The sequence below is a fragment of the Dendropsophus ebraccatus genome, chromosome 12 (assembly GCF_027789765.1).
Source record: "Dendropsophus ebraccatus isolate aDenEbr1 chromosome 12, aDenEbr1.pat, whole genome shotgun sequence".
In the NCBI taxonomy this organism is placed as follows: Eukaryota; Metazoa; Chordata; class Amphibia; order Anura; family Hylidae; genus Dendropsophus; species Dendropsophus ebraccatus.
In genome coordinates, this window is record NC_091465.1 from 77,052,025 (window position 1) to 77,075,698 (window position 23,674).

Consider the following 23,674-nt stretch of genomic DNA (forward strand, 5'->3'; position numbering starts at 1 on the left):
GGAGACTGTGGATGCGTTACAGCAGGGGGATTGAGGTGGACTCTCTCATGGGATGCGAGTAACGTGTTTGATGCACTAAGCTAAGTGAAAGCAAAAGTACTTTTGGGACAGTGTACAAAGAAGAGGAGGAATAAGTGGGACGGAGGACTGGTGGGGGTTGTCTGACATTGATGGACATTAATGATCATTGATTACCCTGCTTACAGCGAGTGCCGACTTAGTTGCAATCTTTGGGATTCCATATACTGAACTCAGTTTTTGCCATACAGGTCCAAGCTCAGTATGATGTCCTATTCAGCTGCACTGTGCTTTATATGTTTGTATTGTTAGCTCTGCTGTGCTGCGGTCCATCTATATAGCATATACTGATTCAGCTCTGCTGAAAACTCTCATTCTGCATTGGCTTAGCTCTGCTGCACTGTACATCAAGCATATTACTGGTTTAGTTTTGTTTTGCCAGATCTTATATAGATAGATTGTCTTGATCCAGCTTGGTCTCTAACCCAGCTTGGCTATACTGCGCCTCATATATATAACTAATCTAGTTGCACCGTGCTTTGTGTACTGCCAGCTCCTCGGCGCTTAGCATACACATAGCATACACTGATTTAGTTTGCTGTATCACGCCGTCTTAAGGTTATCATTAATTCAGTTCTGCTGTGCTGGGTTTTCATATATAGCCCCGATCTAGCCTTGTACATCATATATAGATCATTTTAAACCGGCTTGGTGTATATGGTATTTAATCCTGCTTTGCTACACTGTGTTTTATATATACAACTAACTCAGCTGCACCGCGTTTTTTGTATATATTGCTAGCTTTGCATTGTGGTGTCCTATATGTATGGTAGATACTGACCTAGTTTGGCTGTGGTTTTTACCTAGTAGTAGAGGGTCTCTGTGAACAGCTTGGCCTGCGCTTCCTGTTATATACATAGTATATTTTGATCTGGTCTTGCTGTGTTACTTGGTAAATAATCCTGCTCTATATTTATTGGACAATTGCTATTGTTACCACTGATTTAACCTGTCTTGCTGCATTGTGTAAAAATTAGTCTTGTTCTGGTGGTCATACTATTTTGTTGTGACGTATTATAGGTACATCGCTGATTTCACTCTGCTGTATTAATTAATCCTCTACTTTTTGGATACTGTGGTATCGTATAAATAGCGTCTTATTCAGGGGTATAGGTGGAGGTGTGGGAAAGTCTTCAGTAGGGCCATAATTGATGAGGGGTCGAAAGGGTACGTCTGCAAGAGGAAAAGGAAAGAAGGTAGAAGGGGAGCGAGAGAGAGATTTGGAAACGGAAATGTCGCAGATGGCTGGTGCCAGGAGAAGTGGAGTAATGGAGAAATATCTTAAATCCCCAGCAGGAGGAAAGACGGGACAAGTGGTAACAGCAAAGGGAGGGAGCAGTAGAAAAAGTGGGAAGGAGGAGAGGATAGAGAATGAGGTAGGAAACCTAAGTAAAGATCAGCAAGAGAGTTCCGGCCTAAGAGAAGAAGAGTCGCCGACAATGCTTGAACAGATACTGCAAGGGGTAGAGAAATCAAACGTGGCCCTTTAGGTGGTACAGGCAGAGATGGGTGCAATAAGGGGGGACATTTCACTAATCAGAGAAGATCTGGGAAAGATAAGAGAAAGAATTGGGGAAGTGGAACAGAGACTGAGTGATATGGAGGACAAGACTACTGGTATGGGAAAAGAGGCAAACACTAGAGAGGGTGAGAGATTTGGAAGATAGGAGTAGACGGAGTAATTTAAGGATCATCGGATTTCCAGAAAATGGAGGGTGATAATTGTGTTAAGTTTATGGAGAACTTTCCCAATGAAGGGCTGTCGGAAGTGTTTGGAATAGAAAGGGCCCATAGAGTTCCCTTGAGAAGTCTACCCCCCTGGCTCAAAACCTAGAACTGTACTAGTGAAAGTGATCTCATCGGCAGATAGAGACTACCTCTTGAGGGAGGCAAGGTCAGGTCCGGAGAAAGTATATAATGGATGCAAGATACTGATGTTCCCTGATTATTCAAGAGAAACACAGCAGGCAAGGATGAGTTTTGGCCAAATTAAAAAAACTGCTTAGAGAGGCAGGGATCAGTCATTCTGTACTATTTCCAGCCAGACTGAGGATTATATATGAAGAACATACAAGTTTTTTTGATTCTGCTGCAGAGGCGGCAGCATGGCTGGAGAGTGAATTAGTGTATAGTTGGTTGATATCAGCCACATGTCTATAGCCAAGGTGTGTTGTGTGTAGATTATGTATACGCAACCGCACCTAGGACAGAAATGTTATTTATAGCTGTTGACCCAGGGCAATGACTGACCTCACTGTGAACCTGCCCTATCGGCAGCTGCTTCCTCTCTTCTAGTGGTTCTCTAGTCTGGGTGATAGACACCTTGGGGGTCGTGTATCTAGACCGACGTACAAGTACGCCAGTCTTAAATAAAGTCCTGCCCCCAGTTTCCTGTACAGATTTACTAAGAGGTGCACTCCTCTTAACCCTTAGGGGACACAGCCAGCTTTCATTTTTGCGTTTTCGTTTTTCCCTCCTCGTGTATATAAGGCCATAGCGCCTGCATTTTTCCACCTAGAGACCCAAATGAGCCCTTATTTTTTGCGCAACTAATTGTACTTTGCTAAGGCTGATGTAATTTTTGCCTAAAATGTGCCGGGAAACCAGAAAAAAATTATATGTGTGGTGAAATTGAAAAAAAAAGTGTTTTTTTTTATTTGGGGGGGGGGTTGTTTTTACTATGTTCGCCCTGGGGTAAAACTGACTCGTTATATATGTTCCTTAAGTTGTTACGATTACAACAATATGTAACATGTATAACTTTTATTTGATTTGATGGCTTGTAAAAAATTAAAACCTTTTAAAGAAAATATATGTTCCTTAAAATCGCTCCATTCCCAGGCTTATAGCGCTTTTCTCCTTTGGTCTATGGGTCTGTGTGAGGTGTCATTTTTTGCGCCATGATGTGATCTTTCTATCGGTACCTTGATTGCGCATATACGACTTTTTGATCGCTTTTTATAACAATTATTCTGGATTTGATGCGACCAAAAATGCGCAATTTTGCACTTTGGGATTTTTTTGTGCTGACGCCGTTTACCGTGTGAGATCAGGAATGTGATTAATTAATAGTTCGGGCGATTACGCACGCGGCGATAGCAAACATGTTTGTTTATTAATTTATTTATTTTTATTTATAAAATGGGGAAAGGGGGGTGATTCAGACTTTTATTAGGGGAGGGGATTTTGTGTTATTAAAAATACATTTTTCTTTTACTTTACACATATACTAGAAGCCCCCCTGGGGTTGGGGTTAGTCCCCCTGGGGGACTTCTAGTATATGCACTCTGATCTCTCATAGAGATCCATGCAGTATAGTTATACTGCATGAATCCATGAGATCGGTGTTCTATTACTTTTGGCTGCTGCAGCCAAAAGCAATAGAATGCCGAGCCGGGATCAGCGCCATTACGGAGCAGACCCCGGCCCGGGATGGATGCGGGGATCGCCCCCCCGCAATCGCGCCGCAGGGGGGGCGATCCCCCCACTAGACCACCAGGGATGCATATCAGCAAGTATTTAGAAGCAGCTGTCAACTTTGACAGCTGCTTCTAAGTACTTAATTAGCGGGCACGGCGATCGGACCGTGCCCGCTAATAGCCGCGATCCCGGGCTACATGCGGCACCCGGGATCGCGGCAGTTCAGAGGGGGGTCGCCGTGCGACCCCCCTCTGAACTCCCATAGCGGCACGAGGACGTTCAATAACGTCCTGGTGCAGCTATGGGTTAAGTGCTGACAGCCCTGCGCCTAGTGTAGTTACGCTCCACTCCGGGCGCAGGTCACACCAGGTGTCGAATATAAAAACTATTTATTAAAACACAAAACGTGTTTCGAAACCGGACTGGTTTCTTTATCAAGTGTGATACAAAATACACAGTAAAAACATGTTTAGTAACAAGTAAAGGCCCCTCCTCCAGACACTTACATCATATCCTCCAAACTAATCCATATTCATGAGCACATTAACCCCTAGGAGACCACGACAAAAAGTTCATTTCACACTCTGACCTCATTCGAGCCCTCTGAGGTTATAGTATGTATTTAAAAATCCAAAACGATTCTCTATTTATCAGTAGTCTAAAACGGTTTGGTTTATTCAGTGGAATCTGTTCTAACATGGGGAGCTTTATTAGCTGAGAATCACTGTTGTGTTTTAAAAACAAAAAAGTGTTTAGAAACCCTGTGTGTCAAAAAAGCATTTTTAATGTTAGCCCTATGTTTGTTCATGCAGGACGCGCGTACGTCTAAATAGTGCGACCCACGTACTGCAAATGACATGGACATTCCAGCATGTATATTACATAACTGGAAGAACTGCGCCTAGTGTAGGCTTTGCACCGAATGTGCACCTGCTTGACTATACCCCTTTTCCTTGGCGTACGCCTGGGGTGCGTTTTGATATATGTCCCTCTAAGTTTCTTGCGTTTAAAAATAAATAAAAATGAAATTCCTTTTTTTAGCCACTTGGTGGAGCTGTGTGCATTTACAATGTTATGGTGGAGCAATATTGAAGGATATGCAAGAAGGAATAATGCGATAAACTGAATACCCAAAGTTACCTGTGTGTGAGGGTTTAAATGGTCACAATGGAGAAATTTTCGGTCACGTTTGTTGGAAAGGGGTTAAGTTTCCATGTGCAAAGGGGTTCAGTTTGTTTCTATGTGCAATTTCCCAAGAAAGCAGGACGCTGCCTGAATGAAGCATATTGTTTTACTATGTTTCTGTCTATGCTGCTTGTCTTGAGTATCGCAGCTGCTTCATTTCCTCGCCTGATCTCTCCCTGCAGTGTCCAGAAGTGCGGCTCAACATAATCTCCAATCTGGACTGTGTGAACGAGGTTATCGGCATCCGGCAGCTTTCCCAGTCTCTTCTACCAGCCATCGTGGAACTGGCGGAAGATGCCAAGTGGCGAGTGCGCCTGGCTATCATCGAGTACATGCCTCTCCTGGCCGGGCAGCTGGTATGTGCATCTGTGGCTTCTTTTTTTAATTGTTTTACTGTGCTGAAGAAAACCTTGTCGATTAAGAGCAGAGATTCCCCACAGCAGAGGCCGAATGAAGCAGGAGCGGATCTACAGCTGATAATCATCCAAACCGTACCTGTCATCAAAAAAAATTTTGTTGTGTAAAGTTTTGATCGTTTACGGTCTCACTGATCAGAACAACAATGGGGAACAATCAGATTCACTTTCCTGCTGTTAGTCATCTGTCTAGTGGCTCTATTGACTTACAATGGTGCCTCCTGGACAGAGAACAGGCGCTAAAACTTGCGCTAAAAACTTCAAGGTTTTTTTTTTTTTTAAATATTTAAATAGCAATGCCCAGTTACAGCAGCTGGACTCAATAGAATACAAATCTAGAGTTCAGCCTAGATCTAGACTTTTAAGGCCTATCCGCTGACTGAGCAGCCTACAGTTTGTGAATAAAGCTGTAATGTGAATTGACAGTCGGCGGTGTTTCCAGCTTACGTACGCGTGCTTACGTGTGACGTCATCGCTCCTCTCTCTGGTGTCCAGAGTCTCGGGAGAGTGGCAAGGAGATGACGTCGGACGCTGCATCAGTCGCTGCTGAGGACATCTTGTAACTTTCCGTAACGTTTTATATTGGTGTCCAACTCCTTTTAAAGGGAAACAATCAGCAGTTTGGACTAGTCTAACCTGCTAATATTTCCCTATAGTGCACGGACGCTGAGGATGAAGGTATGTGTGTCTTACTTTTATCCTTGGCACTGCTTTTGTGTAGTTTGTAGTTATATCATTAGGTAAATAAGGCAGTTATAAGCACTGAGGGTGGGAACTACTGCCCTAGTGCACCGATCCCCCTCACTCATTCATTTAGAGGCACGGGCTTGTCGGGGTGCCAGTAATCCTGCCCCCAGTGCCACCAAACAGCACCAAGGATGATGATAAGAGACATACCTTCCTCCTCCGAGCCCCATGCACAAAAGGGACATATCAGCAGGTTAGATTTGTCTCGCCTGCTGATGGTTTAACACCGTAAGATAAAACCAGTGCTGTAATATAGGCCAAGTAATTAAAGGTAAACGAAGTTAAATTTTTATTGCATTATATGCTGCGTTTAGCTAGCTGTAGTTTGATAACTTGGTTCTAATGGAGATCAGCTCCTGGTGTCTTTTTATATTGGCTGCTGTGTAACAGAATCTCAGTGGAAATTAGTAAGTAGTGCGGCAGTGTAAAGCATGACCGACAGATTAACAACCTAAACCTCATGGAACGGGAGGTTGGTGGCTTGGTTTTTATAATTCAAAGACCACTCATGTCTGCCAGCACCAAACACCATGTAAAGTGTCTCTCTGCTCCAGGGTATAGCTTCTCCCTCAGCTGACAGGGCTCTGATAGGGTGTATAGGGTGACTGGGGATGTCTATGAGCTAACCTCTTCAAGCCAAAATATAGGAGGCAGGAGCCTGTAGTTACTATACATTTATTGAATAGCTTTTTGTCTGTACTGTTTGGGTAGAATTCTCCTATTCCTCTGGTTATAAGAAATGTCGCACTGACAATAATCCATTTACTGGAAGCATTCAGGACCCCCACCTGGCAGTGGAGATTACCACCAAGGGACTCGACGCACAAATTGTAGGAAGGCTGCTCTATTTTCAGCTTTCTGGGAAATAGATGGGATTGTGTATTCACAGGAAGGCTCCTAAGTCTGGAAACTGGCGATAGCAGGTGAATGAATGGCTGGCTGCATCCAGAGCCGTGGCCTCCGTTACACCGTCCCTGAGAGTCCTTGTGACACTGATACATTCTGTGCAGCCAGGGACTGCTGGGACCGGGGGGAGGGGGGAGACTGTTAGGTTTGCGTCTGTCTGGGTTTGGCAATAACTTATTTTTTATTTCCTTGCAGGGTGTGGAGTTTTTTGATGAGAAGTTGAACTCTCTCTGCATGGCGTGGCTGGTGGATCATGGTGAGTATATATATTTTTTGCCCTAAGGAAGCACACCTGATTCTTTTGGCCGACACATTAAGCACAACAGCTGTTTGTGGTTTTACATAAATTGTGTGGAATTGTATTTATAGAGATTGGTACAATAACTCCTGTGTCTCAGGGAAGTACGACTCAGCATACGTGGCCTAACCCCTGACCATTTGCTTTGTTGTAGTTAACAGCTGGAAAAGCACACGCAAAGCCTGTCTTCTCAGGTACTAGACTATAGCTGTTAAAGGGGAGCGAGTTAGAGCACATTCCCTTGTTCTATGCACGATCCGTTTATACGAAACAGACTTTGGAGCTCCCAGCATAATCATTTGTTGTGATGCCGTCAGCTCCAAAACAGTTTAAGTATTTGCAGTGCTGTACTGACGCTATACTGCTGGGAGCTCTGAAGTCTGTTCGGTAGCACATCCTCCGTAAATGTGGATTGTACACAGAGCATGGAAATGTGGCCTGAGGGCGATTCTGTGCGGAATCTGCTCTTCATCTGTCTCCCACTGAGGTTACGTTCACCCTCAGGGACAATCCACAAGCCCTGGAAATGTCAGTGATCGCAGAGGGAGACAGAAGCCTGACAAGTACCCTTAACAGGTCCCGGCCACTGATGTCAGCAGCCCGACCACCGCTCAAAGTTGAAAATGGTTGTCAGTGTACAATAGGGTAAGAGCATAGGGACACAAATACAAAAGTAAGCAATGAAAAGCATTTGCTATTTTGCTTGCTTTTGCATTCTTTCAAATACTAAATGTTTAGTAGATGGGAATACTCCTTTAATGTTCATGCGGCCAACCTGGGCCTTTATCCCTTAGGGATGAGCTGAGTTCCCCTTAGTCGCTCTGCTCATACTCACCTGGCTTTCTGTCGCAGTGGGTTTATATATGACCTGTTTTGTATAACATCTCCCTTGGGTTATGTTAACAATGATCATGTCAATCCTTTGAGCAGAGAGCCGCGGAGGCATGCGCGGCATCTCATTGACACACAGGCAGGCGGGATTCCCTCCGCTTTTACTCAATGTGAACATACCCTTATTCTATAAACTTGTCTGTAATGTCTGACAGTGATAGTAATTTAAAGAGGGTTTTCTAGACAAAAAAAAAGTCTCGGCTGTCCCTTGGATAGGTCATGAGTTACTGATTGGCAACCATACCGGTCAGGTCATGAGTTACTGATTGATCAGTTCTTCGACGCCACATTACAGGGTAAACAGACGTTATCTCCATTCATTGTGTGGCGATGTGTAAGTGCAGCTCTGCTCTTATTCACTTGAACGGACTTTATAACCCATTCTGTGTCTGCATTTTCTACATAAACATTACAGATGCACAGGGACCGCATGAAGCCCAGCGGTGTCTGCGTAATAATTGGGGTCTTTTGCCGAGAACCCCCTGTATGAGCCAGAGTGCCTTCCGCTCAGGCAGACTTGAATGTATTTCATGAGCAGCTGTTCATCTGAATGAATGGGCCGCTGTATTTCCGGTGGCCAGAAAAGGTTTCCATGATCGAGCGATCACCACAGCTGCGGCAATATGATGGGGATTATTCTGAATAGACAACTCCTCTGCTGTTAGAGGGTTATACACTTATATGCACCTCTAGAAGACAGGACACATCTAGTACCAGCTTTATCATTATCAGAAGGCATTCAGACAAAGGACTGAGACTTCAGTAATGGGCCCTGTCAGATACTATGATGGATGGATGCTTGGTTAGGAAAGAGTTAAACCTGATTTTTTTTTTTTTTTTTTTTTTTTTTTTCAGTGTATGCCATCCGAGAAGCTGCCACAAGCAATCTGAAGAAGCTGGTAGAGAAGTTTGGTAAAGATTGGGCTCAGGCCACCATCATCCCCAAGGTGCTGGCCATGTCCAATGACCCAAACTACCTGCATCGAATGACCACGTTATTCTGCATCAATGTAAGTGGTGTTTGCTTCCCATGCCCAGTGCTGATCTCACATGTACTACGTCTATATGTCTTGTAATCTCGATCTGATTCTTTGGCTGCAGGTTTTGTCTGAAGTTTGTGGCCAGGAAATCACAACCAAGCACATGCTGCCCACAGTGGTGCGGATGGCCGGCGATGCTGTTGCCAATGTACGTTTTAACGTTGCAAAGTCTCTGCAGAAAATAGGACCCACTCTGGACACCAGGTAATGCATCTCTACTACTCACTAAATGGTTTAGCGTTACATGCGGTCGGACTTAGTCATCTGTATTTAGCACTTTTTGTTGGGGAAGCTGACAAGAACACATTTCTGCCCTCTTAAAGGGGTAGTTCACCCAAAAAAGTTTTACCTTCAAATCAACTGGTGCCAGAAAATTGTAATTTTACTTCTATTAAACGATCTCAAGTCTTCCATAACTTATCAGCTGCTGTATGTCCTGCAAGAAGTGGTGTATTCTTTCCAGTCTGGAGAGCAGGAGAGGTTTTTCTATGGGGATTTGCTGCTGCTCTGGACAGTTCCTGACATGTACAGAAGTGGCAGCAGAGAGCACTGTGTCAGACTGGAGAGAATACACCATATCCTGCAGGACATACAGCAGCTGATAAGTACTGGAAGATTTGAGATTTTTCAATAGAAGTAAATTACAATACTTTCTGGGACCAGTTGATCTTAAAGAATTCTTTTTGTTAGCTACCCTTTTAAAAGAAGTGGCTTCTTAGTTTTGGTGAGTGCAGCATACTTATGATGAATGTCTTTAAGGATCTATTTGCACAGAAAGATTATCTGCCAAAGATTTGAAGCCAAAGCCAGAAACGGACAATAAACAGAGAACAGGTCATAAAGGAAAGAATGAGATTTCTCCTTTTCAAATCCATTCCTGGCTTTGGCTTCAAATCCTTGGCAGATAATCTTTCTGTGGAAATGGGCCCTTAGATGTTCTCATACACAAATAGAGCTTGTATATCAGATCAGATCTAATCTTTCCACCAAGATTCTGTCACATCACGCGCGGACACACAGCGAGGTCTGGATGACCTATTTGCAGTCTCCTGGTTTGATTTCTCTTTAAATAGCAGAATGTGGTTTTTGCTCATATCCTGAGGTCTAAGGGTGTTCTCACACATGACGACAGTAGGCAGCTTATTACAGTACCAAAAAGCAGAAATCTCAGCTGCTGTGGAAAATTCCTTGTGCGGTTTGACTTGTGGTGCAGAGAAGAGATTTCCAAAAAACCTGTGATCTATCAATAGCTTATTGGGGAAATCAGAGCAGCTGGTCAGCGGAAGTGTCGGCACTACTTGGCTATTGGTGAATTATTCTACAATATGTCTGGAAAACCCTTTTAAGGCTGCGTTCACACGTAACTGATCCGCAGTGGGTTTCTCGCTGCGGATCCCTGCCCAGTACACCCTATGGGCAGACAAACTCGCAGCAGGATGCACATCCCACTGCGAGTTTGTCTGCCCATAGAGTCTACTGGGCAGGGATCCACTGCAGGTCTCACTGCGAATTTGCAGCGAGAAACCCGCTGCGGATCCATTACATGTGAACGCAGCCTTAAGGATTATTCTGGAGGAAAAGTGTTAGTCAGCTGGTACCAGAAAGTTATGTAGATTTGTATGTCACTTCTATTTAAAAAAATTCTAGGTTTCTAGTACTTAAGCTGCTGAATGTCCCTGAGCAAGCACGAACATCGCCTGCCCTGGACATGGGGAGAGGTGGCAGCAGGGAACACTCTATCCAATTGGAAAGAACTAGATGACTTTCAAAACATACATATGTTAGAAGTTGTGTGAAAGTTTAGGTAAACTTTAAAGGGGAATTATCAGCAGTTTAGACGAATCTAACCTGCTGATAGCTCCCTGGTGGGCGCGGGTGCTGAGGATGAAGGTATATCTTAACCTCTATCCTCAGCACTGTTCCTGTGATTACCATATTTTTCTACATAGTATTTGGTGCTTATTTTGGGCACATCTTGCACCAAATGCTACATTGTGTACCCCATCAGAGGGGATTCTTCCCACAGTTCACATTAAACTGCTGCATGCGTTTTTGGCACGCTGGTGTAAGTGTCATAACTAGAGATGAGCGAACCTCAAGCATGCTCGAGTCCATCCGAACCCGATCGTTCAGCATTTGATTAGCTTGGGCTGTTGAAGTTGGATAAAGCTCTAAGGTTGTCTGGAAAACATGGATACAGCCAATGACCTTATCCATGTTTTCCACATAGCCTGAGGGCTTTATCCAAGTTCAGCAGCCACCGCTAATCAAATGCCGAACGTTATGGTTCGGATGGACTCAAGCATGCTTGAGCTTCGCTTATCTCTAGTCATCACCTGTTTTGAGTGTATCACTTGGGAAAGCACCGATCACTATCTGCTCCTTTGGATCGGTCTCGGTTACATACATGACAACAAGTGAAATAGAATGTCAGGTGTTGCACATCGTATGTTACCCCATAGGAAAAATACACTGATTATATTTGAATACAGTTCAGAGCACATAAGTCAGCTCTCCACGTACCAACCTTCCACTTATACACAGACGTCCATATAGAAAAGAAGAGCTGCAGTGTAAAGCATAGACTGGAAGCTGCATTTCGACCCATAGACAATTCTGAGCCAAACTGAACATAGATGCTCCTAACAGTCAATACTAATCCTAATCTGCCGTGGAAGAAAATAGTTCCAGGTATTGCATTACTTTTGTAATGTGTGACAGGCGTTCACATCTGCACAACATACCCCATATTCCCTCATTGGCCATCCTGTTTCTCATCTGCAGCTCTGCTCGCCAAGAGACTTCAATGCTTGATTGTACCGCAGCCCCGGGCAATGCATGGGTCCCCCGTTACTGCAGTGGCAGCTCCGTCACATCCTGGCATATTAGATTTGCCCCCCTGGGGTGATGGCAAAGGTTCAGCGCGGAATAACTTTTCATAATTTCTAAATAAATTCTGTTGCAGACTAAGTGTAGCAATAGGAACCACCTGCAGGCAGATGATCATAGGCAGTTATTACTTTATCACTGTGTATACTGTGATCTCCATGTATATACTAGATGGAGAATAAGGAAGCAAAACTGAAGCTGACAGGATACTTTCTTTAGGCAGCTGATGGGACCCCTGTGATCGCTGTTATCACTAGGGAAATCATTGCCTTTTTCCCTCTTTTAGGTTATTGGTTCATGTGGGGGCCCAGGAAATACTCTGATACTCAGCACTAAGTGGCGGTGTATGAAAAGTAACCATCTTCTCCTAATCTCTGCTTTTGTAGCACCTTGCAGAATGATGTGAAGCCCGTTCTGGAAAAGTTGACTCAAGACCAAGATGTAGACGTGAAATATTTTGCACAGGAAGCACTTACAGGTATGTAAATTTGTCTAAATTATAAACGACATTTAAAGGAGAAGTTGGGCGAAAATACTGCATCAAGGATTCACTTCCTGGATAACATGATGTCACGACCAGACTCCCAAAACTGTGCGGGCTGTGGCTGCTGGAGAGTTTGATGGTGGGGGACACTGAGGGACACAGGGCACTGGAGGGACACTGAGCATCCCCCTGCCATAATCCTCTCCAGCAGCCACCGCCCCCACAGCTCTGGGAGTCGGGTCGTGACATCACCATGTTATCCAGGAAGTGACATCACCATGTTATCCAGGAAGTGAAGCCTTGATGCAGTAGTAAGTGCAGGAAAAAAGCACTTTATAAGCATTTCCTCTTATGTGTATATTGGTGATTTGTATATCTTTTGGGGGGGAATACAATACTTTAATAAAAATTTTCGCCACACTTCTCCTTTGTGTCCCTGTCATTTGCAAAAGCAAAAAAAAAAAACATTTCTCTTTGACATTAATGATGAAATGATCCAACAGCATCCATAGATGGTGCAAATCTTCAGTTCATTTCCAAAGTGAAGAACAAACTGCGTTTGTGTCCATTTTCTATGGCTGCTGCTGGATCGTTTCGTCATTGATGTTACAAGACGTCTTTAAAGTGTACATGCAATATAAAAAATACAAAATAGACATGTCCTGCTTTGCCTCTCCTCCCTGCTTTGTGTCACACAGCCCCATAGACTTAGGGCCGTATAACAAGGCATGATCTATAGGAGGAAGCTGACACCAACCTGTCAGATCTTCGCTTACTTCCTCCTTGCTGCCTGTGCTTTTACACGCAGATGAGGGGCTGCCCGGACAATCCGTAGATTGTCTGAGTGGCCTACTGAAGTCAGTGGCAGTCTGTGATGCTCCTGTTACCCAGAGCGGCGTACAGCAGACAGTCACTAGCGTGCAAGACCATGATCAGCGGACATTGTGTATGCCGGCTGATAATGGTCTTTTTAATGGTGTTTTTACACCAAACTATCTGCTATAATGGCCTCTAATCGACCAAGTACGGCCGGTTATCATTTGGTTTAATAACGCTTTTTTGTTATGTGGCTTTTCTATCGTGTGACTTTGAGCCAGTAAGGAATAGGCTGAGTCCACTCCTCGTGGCTCATTCTCCTTAACAGTCAGGGTCTGAACACAGTCTTTTCATATGTCACTGTGACTGTGATAGATAATACCACCCTGGTTAAATTCTCTGTTCCGTTTTTGTCCAGCATAGAAGTGTAGTTTGCCACTGTAACTTGTTAGACCTGTATGTATTAATATATTATATGTATCAGTGAATGAAGAACAACATAATGGAAAATAGAGAATGGATGATGTGTTCCACTTCTCTCTGACACTGCTGACTTCCTGATCTTGTGCTTTTACACAGTAGACAATCTGAATGAGATTCCCTTTAGGCACGGCAGCAGTTGTTCCTGTTCCCAGTTTCATTCTGTTCCTGTTCAGATTTGTGTTCGAATAGAGCCAAGCCAAATCTATGACATACTCTTTCTATGCTCTTACAATCCTTAAAGGGAATCTGTCACTAGGTTTATGCTGCCGCATAAACTAGTGACAGAAATGCTGCACAGATCGGTGTATTACTTACAACATTCTGTTCAGCAGTTCTCCTAATATGCAGGAGAATAGGATTCTTGTCACACCCCTCCCCCTGCCTTCCAGCTGCTGATTGACAGTTGACTGACTATACACAGCCTGGATAGATAACTGCCAATCAGCAGCTGGTGGGCGGAGTTTGTGGCTTCTCATGAATATCGAGCACTTCTGAGCACATGCACATAATGGAGAGAACTACTTATTGTCCATGTTATTTAGGTAGATATCTTTGAATCGGCTGCACAGAACAATGTAGGTGATACATTGTTCTATTCAGCTTCTGTCACTAGTTTATACCACCCTGAGATAGGACACAATAAACATACAGGGTTTTAAACATCTTTGTATTACCCCTTTTGCTTGGTTTTAGTGGTTTAAATATACAGTAGAGTGAATTTTAATCTTTACTTTTTTTTTTCCTCCCCCCCCCCTCTCTAGTGCTAGCTCTAGCATGAGAATATCCATTTTCAGAAGCCTGTGGTGACACTCCACCTCCCTCGGGGTGACTCTTCATTTCTTTTCCCCTGCACGACTTCCAATCACGTTTGTGCTCATGATGCCGCATCGCACCCCACCCTCGGTTCGATCCTACCCGGTGGTGTCCGGTCTCTCCCACAGCCTCCTGGATCTCTGCTACCTTCCTTTTATAACGCTGAACATTACTTCAATTGAATTGTTAGTGGCTGTGGCTTTTAACTCTTTAATATTGCTATTACTCTGTCCAGAAGGACTCCGAAGGGGATCATTATGTTCATCTTGGGTGGTTTTGTTTTTACTGCAAGGAATAAACTAGGTATACCGGGAAGGGAATATGGCAGCTTATTATATTTGTGAAATACTGCTTTCAGGTCCTATACTATGCTGTCTAGTGTTTATAACATTGTGTACATAATGGCCAGGCACCCCAATGTCGGTGCAGCTGGTACCCGGCTTCCGGCACTGTTCAGAGCTGTATGCAGCTGCTCCGACAAAGGGGTGCCGATCCCTGGCACAGCTTTTAATGGAGATGCCCTGCCGCTTATCCTTCATCGGACAACACTATATTGCCATAGACCTTCTGCATTCAAGCTGCTCTTGTCCTGAAAGAAATGTAGTATTAAGAAAAAAAAAAATTCATTGTTTTTAAACTATTAACAGTAAAAGGAAAACTGCTTTAAAAGCGTTGAAAAATTGAGAAAAACGAGATTCTGTCCAAACGCCGTTAGTTACTGTCACAGCCTGCAACTTTGATGAATGAGTGTTTATCTATTGAGCTGCCTCGATTGTACGATCACATTAATAAAGACAACCATTTGTTTCCAGAGGTTTCATTTCTAGTCGGATTGATGGCACTTTTTAACTTTATTGGACCCAAATGAAGAAAGGAAAACCATTGCCATTGTTCTAGCGAGGGATATTGCTCTCTGAATCTGAGCCCTAAGTAATCTTGCCTCTGTTACAGCTGATGTCCCAAAAAGGCTTTTGAAAAGGCTCACCCTGTGGTCAACCCCTCAAAATAGACTTCGAAGGAGAGCACCCTAACCAAAGAGAACCAACGGCACTTGTCTAGGACTCCAGGTTACCTGGCTTTCTTTTAGAACACTTAGGCCCCACTCATGTCTAGGATCATGGTGTTATGGCTTGTGGTGATTCGGATATGGGCTTAGCATTACTAGACGTGGGTTGATTTTTCGCATCTAAGGTTCACAAATGGGACTGAATCTTTGGGCTGTTAGATAGTAGAGTACCATTGGGTTCACTTGGTTGGGCTTAAGATGACTTTGCTTGTCTGATCTGAAGTAATCCCAGAGGCATGGTAGATCAGGCCCTCACCTCTTCCTCCCTGCCAAATTTCCTATACAGAGAGAAACCTCTATGAGAAGATGGAGAGGTCACCTAAAAGGCCGCTTTGACTCTTAGTGAAGCTCTGATCTCGGTTGGGCAATGTTTTGAGCACCTTCTGTAAAGATATAACCAATGGAACTCCAGTATAGTCCCTTTAGATGAATGCTGAACCTCACATAAAATATATAGGGTTTGGAGTCAGAATACTTTTTATTAGACGAGGAATTCAACGATGGAATTTTTTTGTAAGCACGCCTTAGAAACCCTATATAACCCTTTAACCTTTTATACTCTATAGAGAAGGCTGTATTCTGTTACATTTGTTGCCAAATCGGAACTGGAGTTGGATTTGCAGTGGATGCTCCTTGTCTTGGCGTCTTGTTCAGTCGTTGCTGGAGGTTGGTGGAAGACCTTCAGCCATCTGGATACCGGACGGAAGCTCATCGGCAAGTTTTTAACTTTTGATCTCCTAGTTTTTAGCTTAACCTTGCTTGACGCTTACGTCTTGTCCTTCTTGGCAGTGTTAAAGGGCCCTGCATCTGTCGATTGAGCTCCGTGTCTTTTAACATCAGTGTTTGCAGTCTGTGACTTGGATGAAATTCTGACCTGTAAATGCAGTTTGTACAAATAAAGTTTAATGGAAACCTCTTATTTTATCCACTAATACGGCTGCAGTGTTTTTTGTGGGTTTGAATGAGAAGCCTCATCCGCTTTAGGGATGAGCAAATTTACACTAGGAGTGAAGCTGTTCGTTCCTGCCGGCTTTCTGCTCATCGGGCTTTGAAGTTTGCTCCGCTCCGTGCCGCTCCTCCCCAGGTGCTGGGAAAAGATGGATCCTGTCCTGGGAAACTTCTACCAATATTCTGATGAGCAGAATACAGATAACACTTGTTCCTCTGTCCGTATATATAGATCGCTTTATAGTACTGGGCTGGTTGACAATTTTCTTCGTTTCGGTCCCTGAGAGGCTTCACAGTAAGAAGACAACTTGTATAGATGGCACGTAGCAGTCTCTGCATGTGATCTGTGAGCACAATCATTACATAACAAAGCCATGCAAAAGCTGAAGAAATGGATGCATAAACTAGAGATGAGCAAATTTACAGTAATAAAGAAGAGCGGCAGATAATGAAAGCGGGCAGATGAGCGGACTGCAGAGAGATGAGCGAGTCGATCCGAACCCGATCGTTCGGCATTTGATTAGCGGTGGCTGCTGAAGTTGGATAAAGCTCTAAGGCTATGTGGAAATCATGGATATAGTCATTGGCTGTATCCATGGTTTTCAGACAACCTTAGAGCTTTATCCAAGTTCAGCAGCCACCGCTAATCAAATGCCGAACGTTCGGGTTCGGATCGACTCGAATCCTAACCCCGTTCGCTCATCTCTAATAATGAAGTGCTTTAGTTTTTCTAGGACGGGTACTAATAAGATATTCGCTGTTTTCCTAAGATCAGATCAGTAACTTCTGGTTTATAATTTATCTGCTCTGTTCCACTTTTTCTCATTCTTCTGTTCCTAGAGCAGATGAACAAAAAAGGGAAGCTCCAAGAGTCTCTATTGACTTACATGGGCTCTGTCATTTTACTGGATTTTAACAAAAAATCTCGAAGGATATTCAACTATTGTTTTTTTAAAAGTTGTACTCCAGCAAAATAAAAAAAAAATTAAATCAACTGGTCCAAGATGATAAGAGATTTTTTCCTGCAGGAAGTGGTGTATTCTTTCCAGTCACGAGAGCAGGAGAGGTTTTCTTTTCAATCTTTATTTATTGAACTTTTTTTTTTTTTTTTAGTTTTTACAACAATACTTTAGGGAATACAGAGAGAAAAGAGGGGGGGGGGGGGGTATGGGGTTGGGATTCAGTTCAAAACTAACATATCTACATTATGTATTATAGTATGTACAGAGTCATAACAGTTTTTTCTAGATATAAAATAGAGGGTCTTAGGTGAGGGGGGGAACCAACAGAACCATGGGAGGGGGAAGTTGTATAGGAAACAGAGGAGAAGAGAGGGAGGGAGTCCTGCGTCCCACCATATTGAAGACAAAAAACAAAAATGTAAAATATCCATATACAGATCTGTATTGTATATTATAAAATATACTACTTAGGATTGGTTACGTTTCAATAGGGCTATCCAAGGATTCCACACCTTTAAGTAGGCATCATGTGAGCTATCAAGTTCTGCCAACTAATAATTTCCTCCAGCCTCCGGGTATCCTCCACCCTTTCAATCCAATGAGATATTGATGGGGGGGGGGGGGGGGGGGGTCGGTAGACCTCCAATGGAGTGGGATAAGCATTTTGGCTACAGGCACCAAGTGAGTAATAAGAGAACGTTTATTCGGACAGAGAGAGGGGGGGTTAGTGCCCATAAGAATACATATTCTGGGGAAAGTGGGAATAGCAGGAGAGGTTTTCTATGGGGATTTACTGCTGTTCTGGACAGTTCCTGACATGGACAGAGGTGGCAGCAGAGAGCACTGTGTCAGACTGGAAAGAATATACCACTTCCTGCAGGACATACAGCAGCTGATAAGTACTGGAAACCTTAGTTTTGTTTTTTAATAGTGAATTACAAAACTTTGGCATATTCTGACATCAGAATATGTTGAATTACCCCTTTAAATATAATCAACCACCCTGCTTTGTGTAACTTGTGTAGCGTCCTCACTACTTGTACTTTCTTCGGCATGATTTACCCCTGACAAGAAGGTGGTAGTACAAGTACAAGAACAACACCATGGTGAAGATTTGTTACTGGCTGCCAGGGATAAGGCACACATTTTTGCGCAAACCAATGCCTTTTCCCCAATGTATGCCCTGATCGTTTGATGGGTGGGAGGGAGATCCAAAGTGTATTGGGACATTTAGAAAAAGTGAACAATGCCACAGAAAGAGCAGAAGAAATTAATGCATCAGGTGCTACAATTTCACTAATTGGTGCAATAGTCTGCAGTGAAATGAGATGTTCAGCTCTGGGCAGGGAAAAATCCTTCAACCACAGATGTAAAAAGTATCCCCCTCAATGTAACAGTCCATGTTTGAGCCTTAGGACCCTATTCCACCGGACAATTATTGTTCGCACAATCGTTAACGATTAACAATCTCAAACGACCACCATTGCGAAAGACCTGAAAACGTTCAATCATTTCCATGGAACGATAATCATTACTTATGATCGTATTTGCGATCGTTATTTCTTCGTTATTGCGTTCGTATCTACTGCGAACGACCGAACGACGTCTCATTAAATGCGAACGCTTTGCAAACGTTTTGCGAACGAGCAACGATAAAAATAGGTCCAGGTCTTATAAAGTGATCAACGATTTCTCGTTCGGTCGTTAATCGTTGACTGCATTTCAACCGAACGATTATCGTTTAGATTCGAACGGTTTAACGATAATCGTCCGGTGGAATAGGGCCCTTAGCGCATAATTGGGGCATAATGGACCAAACTAGATTCTCTTCTAAAAGGAAGAATCCGATTGGCCAGGCTTACACTGCCTTTTTGTATCCATTTAATGTATAGGTTAAAAAGGAAAAAATGGACACGTTAACAGACTGGGTGCTGCGCTCTGTCATACTGTGTGTCGGTCACGCTGGTGTCCCTACATATACTTCACATCAACATACGCAGCGCTCACGGCTCAGACCTCAGAGGCAGAGAAACAGCGTTCTGGCAAAGTTGAGATGGCAGTGACGGTATTGGTATTTTCACGGTATATTGCCCAGCCCTACCCGGAGTGGAGCGGCACGGTGCGTCCGTGAGTTATAAGGCAGCCGGCTGGTTAGCGTATTTCCAAGATAATGGTTCACTTCGTTTTTACTGTACATTCGCTCATCTCCAACCTTGTTTCTCAAGCACATCAAACCATTGACCGTACTGATACAGAAGCAGTAAAACAGAGTCTCTATAACAATGCTTGTTGAGAAACAACCCTCAACTGTTTCCTATTGTTCTTGTAATTGCTAAGATTTCTAAAGAAATTCATCAGAAATATTGTCCAATTATCAAAGGGACGGTGTCATGAGAAAGTGACCCGTGGTATAACATTCAGTGTGTTGTAGTAGATCCTTTCACTGCGATTACGGCTGTGGGCACGTCCAGTTAAATGTATCTAGAGTTAATATTGTAATAGGTACATAGGGGGAGATTTATCAAACATGGTGTAAAGTAAAACAGGCCCCGTTGCCCCTAGCAACCAATCAGATTCCACTTTTCATTCCTCACAGACTCTTTGAAAAATGAAAGCTGGGATCTGATTGGTTGCTAGGGGCAACTGAGCCAGTTTCACTTTACACCATGTTTGATAAATCTCCCCCATAGGGTGCAGATAGTTTCATATGGGTTTCCCAATGTGAAATCTTGACGCCAATAGTGCCCTATCCATTGGTGTTCTACAGAGGGTGGAACCACTAAATCAGGAATGGGGAACCTTCAGCCACCCAGATGTTGCAAAACAATAATTCCCATCATCCAAGGTCGTTATGTTTTGTTTTCGTTATAATGTAGTTTTGCAACAGCTGGTGGCCCGAAGGTTCCCCCTCCCTGCACTAAAGGAATAGATGCCCTGCTGATATGCAGTGTGTATTGTATGCTCTGCATCAATAATCCATGGGAAACAATACATCCTAATGGGCCAAAACAGGATTAACAAACAAGAAAAGATATACTAGGAACAGTATAGGTAGAGTAGGATTATTAATAGCGCAGAGTCAAATGCAGAGCGAGTGGGTTTGGACGAATGTTGCCAAATTTGAACTTTCTGCAAGTTTGCCCATCGTATCGGTGGAGGAAGGCCTCTTTGACATGTTATTTTTTTCTCCGTGATCCGTGGAAAATCACCCGTAATTGCATCCGTTTTCTTTTCTGTAAAATGTGAACAGTATCAGTAATAAAGTTGAACAAGCTTTCATCTGTAATTTTTATGGACATCGCGTAAAAAAAAAAAAAAAAGCAATAAAAATTGCAGATCCCATGGGCTGATCCGTGCCCCAATTTCAATCTGCACTAGGACATGTCATTTTCATTTACGGAACAGATTGTGGATCAAAATTCAAATGGACTGTGAATAACCCAATATAAGTCAATGTACTCTAAGGGGGACATGTATTAAGGTGCGTATCGGCGGAAGGTGCCGATTTGCGTAATATTTTATTCGCAAATGGCTGATTTGCAAATAAAATATTTGCATATCGGCACTTTCCCCTGGGGGGGGCAGGTGGGGGTGTGGAGGGGGCGGAACGGGGGGGGGGGCGCGGACTAAGAGTCTGCGCGATTTATCTTTTGCTCCGGCAAAAGATACACCGAAAACCTACTTCACCTTTCAGCTGGCGTAGGTTTTCTGCCGTGCGCACCGGCGCGCACGGGATTTATGTAGAGGCAGTCCGCCTCTACATAAATTTCCGTAGCGCCGGAGATGCGGGGACATTTTTAAGTCCGGCGTAAAAAACGTCAGATTTAATAAATGTCCCCCTAAGTCTTACCATGATTGTGGATTTGCAACTATGGACGCAAAAAAACACAGTACATCTCCAGGTATTCTTCCCATAAATTTATTCTTATAATAGACAGGTATAGGCAGCCCCCCTCTTTTTATCTTCACAGACTGCTTTGAATCTTTACAGCAATACTTCTGACTCTGTATACCCTTCCTTGCTTCCCTTGTGGTGTTTTTATCCTGTTGCTCTGGGCCATTATGAGTTAATGTCTCCCATGAATTCTTAATATGGAACATAGAATACCATCCGCGTACCGACAGGGGGTCTGTTAATTTATTATCCATGCTAGTAGTATTATAATATATGTTACTCATTATGTTTATATTGCTGTTTGGCAGAATGTCACATATTTTTTTCCATAATGAAGATATTATATTACATACGTGCATTTTATCTGTATTCAGTCACAATGAGCCAGACTCGGGTTTGTATTTCTAATATATCATAATTATCTTGTTAACGATAGATGAGAGTGAAAAAATAATAATGACCAAAATGTTCAGTTTTATTCCTGGTATTATTAACATTCTTTTTTTTAATTCTATGCTTGAGTTTAAAGGGAATGTATCAGCAAGTACATCGCTTTAAGATTTTTACATCAATAGACTGGCACCGGCACATGGATGGCAGTTTCTGCGCACGTCAACGGTCTATTCCCGGGCACCAGCGTGGCCTGAAGCACTGGTGGGAGGCCCGCCTGCCCCTAGGGTGATATTCTGCTCTCTCCTCTGTGGCTTGGCTCTATTGGTTAGGGCTCGTTCCCACTGAGCAAAAGCAGCTGAATTTCTGCGCTGAATCAGCGCTGAAATTTCAGCCGTTAAAATAGGTGCAGAGCTAATTTCCATTGTGTTGAATGGAAATTCTGCTCTGCAGTTCACACAGTGGAATTTCTGCACTGAACTAATCCGCTTTCCGCCAGAAGAATGAACATGTTCATTCTTCCGCTAGCGGAAGCCTATACAAATCAATGGGGCTCTGATTTTCTGTTTCAGCGCGGAATACGCGCGTATTCAGCGCGGAATACAAGCGTAATACAAGCGGAAATTACTCGCTGAATCAGCGCGGAAATGGGGAAAAGGGGGGGGAGGAGGATTCTAGTATATGTTCTGGTATAGTCTAGTTTACTCACCAAATACTCGCTGAATTTCAGCGCTGAATGCATGCGGATTCAGCGCGGATTCCTCGAGTATTCCGCGCTGAATTTGTCATGAGCTGATTACGAGCTGAACACTTTCCTAGCAGAATACGCAGGGATTCTGCTTACATTCTGCTTATATTCTGCTCGGAATTCAGCGTCAGTTGATTTCAGGCGGAAATATTTCCTTGCGTAATCCGCCCCTTTTGCTCTGTGTGAACGTAGCCTTATAATGGAGCCACATCACAGAGGGGAGGGGGGTTTTGTCATACTGTGGCAGATCACCCAGCTCACCCCCGCTCGCTGACGTTTGCATCTCTGCTGGTCCCATACGCTTCATTCTATGGTTTGGCAGATTCCGCCGTCCGCCCGGACTCTCTTCAGACCCTATACCATGGAACAATTATCGCTCATGAACTCGCTCCAATGATCGCTCGTTAACGATCACTAAATGATTTTTTTTAGCTAACGATAACACATAAAGTGAACAATATATTTTGCGGTCTTTACATAGTCGTTTAAAACGTTCGCCGGGGTGATCATGACCATACGACATACCTACTTTTTTAAAACCTTTTTACGAATGACTAAAAGATTTCTAATTTTACGAACTGATTAGCGAATTAGTGAAACACTAACGATTTTTTTTCGACATGCTAAAGAACTATTTTGAACGACAATATAATGATTTTGCCTTTGTCGTTTGCTCGTTTACACCAGTTCCACAAAGTGATCCCATATACTATCCATTACCTCCAATCTACAAGATAGGGGATATGTTATATTAATTCAGACTACCCCTTTAACAAAGTGACCACTGCCACCTATAGGGACCTTACCCTCTGTGAATCCCTCTACCCCTGCTACCAATCTACGACCTCCCTACCAGCTGGCATCACTGCTTTTACATAAGGAACAGTTGACTTTGCCTTTATACAGCTCTCCCGTCCCGACTTAAGTTTAGATAGAACTTTAGCACATGGGGAAATGGTTTTTCAGTAGGTTTCTGTGTAAAATTGTGACATATTTTGGGCCAATCGCTGTGTCTTGAATAGCATTACGCCATACGAACAGTGTTTACACTAGTTTTCTGGGGAAAGCATTGGTACATGGCTGTACAATCACTGGCGTTGTGGGAACGAGATGGCAATACATAAACTAGTCTCACCGCTCGTGGCTGATCCAGCTGCTTGGGCTCGTGCCATGGCTCGAGTGTCTATGCTGCCAGGTGC

General features: G+C 43.5%; 1 protein-coding gene across 2 annotated transcripts in view; it reads left to right on the top strand.

The window, feature by feature from the left end:
* LOC138769072 (serine/threonine-protein phosphatase 2A 65 kDa regulatory subunit A alpha isoform) overlaps positions 1-16,464 on the top strand; it is a 29,716-nt gene extending 13,252 nt beyond the window's left edge. For both annotated transcript variants that reach the window (XM_069947273.1, XM_069947271.1), the window contains exons 10-15: positions 4,866-5,039; positions 6,948-7,008; positions 8,797-8,951; positions 9,043-9,185; positions 12,257-12,348; positions 14,415-16,464. In XM_069947273.1, the coding sequence (XP_069803374.1) occupies positions 4,866-5,039; positions 6,948-7,008; positions 8,797-8,951; positions 9,043-9,185; positions 12,257-12,348; positions 14,415-14,431 (642 nt within the window). In that variant the 3' untranslated portion in view covers positions 14,432-16,464. The remainder of the gene's footprint in view (positions 1-4,865; positions 5,040-6,947; positions 7,009-8,796; positions 8,952-9,042; positions 9,186-12,256; positions 12,349-14,414) is intronic.
* Positions 16,465-23,674: the final 7,210 nt, after the last annotated feature.